Genomic DNA, 1809 nt, shown 5'->3' with positions numbered 1-1809 from the left:
TTTGGATGAAGACCAGGGATATCTCAAAAAGGCAGGGGAGGATAAAGGCAAGATAGATCTGAAGGCGGAGGATTTGGAAGGAAGCAAGGAAGGTCTCAAAAAGGAGGAGGGTGAAGCTGATAAGGAAGATTGTGATGAAGTCAAAGAAGAGTCCAAAAAGGAGGATGTGGATGAAGGTGAGGAAGAGTTTTTCAAAGTAGGATATTGGGTAGAAGTGAGGAGGAGTGCGAAACAGAGCACACGGCGGAGGGTAAGCAAGAGGGAAGTATTCAAGGACGTGTAATGCAGTGCAACGATAGGCGTAATGAATCAAGCAGGTTGGCATAATGTAAAAGGGATTAGAAGAAACAGTTGGATTTCATTCTCAAAAAAGAGGCATTTGAGATAGGGTGAGGAACAGGTCAACAAATAGGTGATTGAAAACTTGAGAAAGAGATGCGGTGACTAGGTACTTCAGGATAGAAAGTAGTGGTACAGATTACAAAACTGATCTTCTACATATTGCAGAAATGATGGTAAGGGTCATCAGAAGAGAGGAGAATAAGTAAAAGATTTAAGGGGAGAAGATTTAAAATGATAGGGAAATGCACAGAAAGTGAAGGTTGGTTTAAAGATTGTGATCATCATCTTTCTTCTGTTTGCTATTACTAAGCCCTAAACCTTGGGCTTTGTGCAGTTTATCTCCTCCCTGTGGCTTTTTGTAGCATATTCCCTCCCTTCAGCTGAGGGAACACCTGTGGTTGCCATTAGCTGGTTCTGGATTGCACCTGTAGACATCTTCATATTTGGGTGGAACTAAACGGGGGGCTAACTAACGGTGGCTTTTTTTGAGAACGTAAATTGGTTGGGACTGACTTAAATCTGAGGAGGAATGGAGCTGACAGATTTGCATGGTGTGAGCAAGATGAACAACATGCAGATGAGGGGTGTATCAGGTGTTTAGATAAAAATTCAAAATTTGGCCTAGGCAAAATCGTTGGCAAAAAAAAAATGAAGGAAATTGAAGTTTAGATTAACAATTATGTAAAAAAAAAATATATGTCAATACCAAAGAAAGAAAGTATAAAAACTGTATTTAATATATCATCAGTCTTGTCAGCAAACAAAAGTCACTGACCACAAGCTGCAACCCTTTCAAATATTTGTTTGGTGACTTATTTGTTGCACAGAAAGTATTTAAAAAAAAAACAATTTCTATTAATTCAAGTAAATGGGAAGATGGCATGACTTTGTTATATCAGTTATATGGATCACAGTTTAGTGGCAATTTTTGAAAGGGTTGCAGTGGTCAGTGACTTGTTTGTTGACCAGACTGATAATATATTTAAATACAGATTTTATACTTCCTTTCTTTGGTATATACATATTTTTTACATAATTGTAAATCTAAACTTCAATTTCCTGTATTTTTTATTGCTAACAATTTTGCCTAAGACAAATTTTGTATATTTCAGCATGACGACTGAGAGCACCCCACTGCTATAGTCCTACTTTCTTCCTACAGGCGGTGAAGCAGCAGAGGAAAGTCCGACACTGGCCTTGGCTATGCTTGAGAAAAAGTCAGAGCAAATCCTGGAGACTTCTAAAGAGAAGGCAAAGTGGATTATCAAAGATGTGCCACTTCTTCTTAAAAAGTGTATCGAGCTGGACTACCAAATTGCCGAAAGAGCAAGAAATAAGTCTGATTATAGAGACAGCGATCCAGTGCCCCTTGAGAGAAGAGACAGGGACCAGCACAAAAGGAGGCAGAGCAGCGACACCTGTGATAGCAGCGATAAAAGGAGAGATCATACCACTCAAGGCCATGAT

The 1809-nt window shown here is 39.2% G+C and overlaps 1 protein-coding gene across 1 annotated transcript; it reads left to right on the top strand.

Annotated features, from left to right (window-relative positions):
• Positions 1-1809, top strand: LOC119592195 (high mobility group nucleosome-binding domain-containing protein 5-like; the record flags this gene model as incomplete). The annotated part of the gene is given in 2 exon segments (XM_037941027.1): positions 1-176; positions 1505-1809. Coding segments are annotated over 2 exon segments (481 nt in total), but the record flags the coding sequence as incomplete, so codon positions are not given.

Source organism: Penaeus monodon, chromosome 29 (genome assembly GCF_015228065.2).
Source record: "Penaeus monodon isolate SGIC_2016 chromosome 29, NSTDA_Pmon_1, whole genome shotgun sequence".
Classification (NCBI taxonomy): domain Eukaryota; kingdom Metazoa; phylum Arthropoda; class Malacostraca; order Decapoda; family Penaeidae; genus Penaeus; species Penaeus monodon.
Note: the sequence above shows the minus strand (reverse complement) of the source record. Positions and strands in the feature narration are given on the sequence as shown.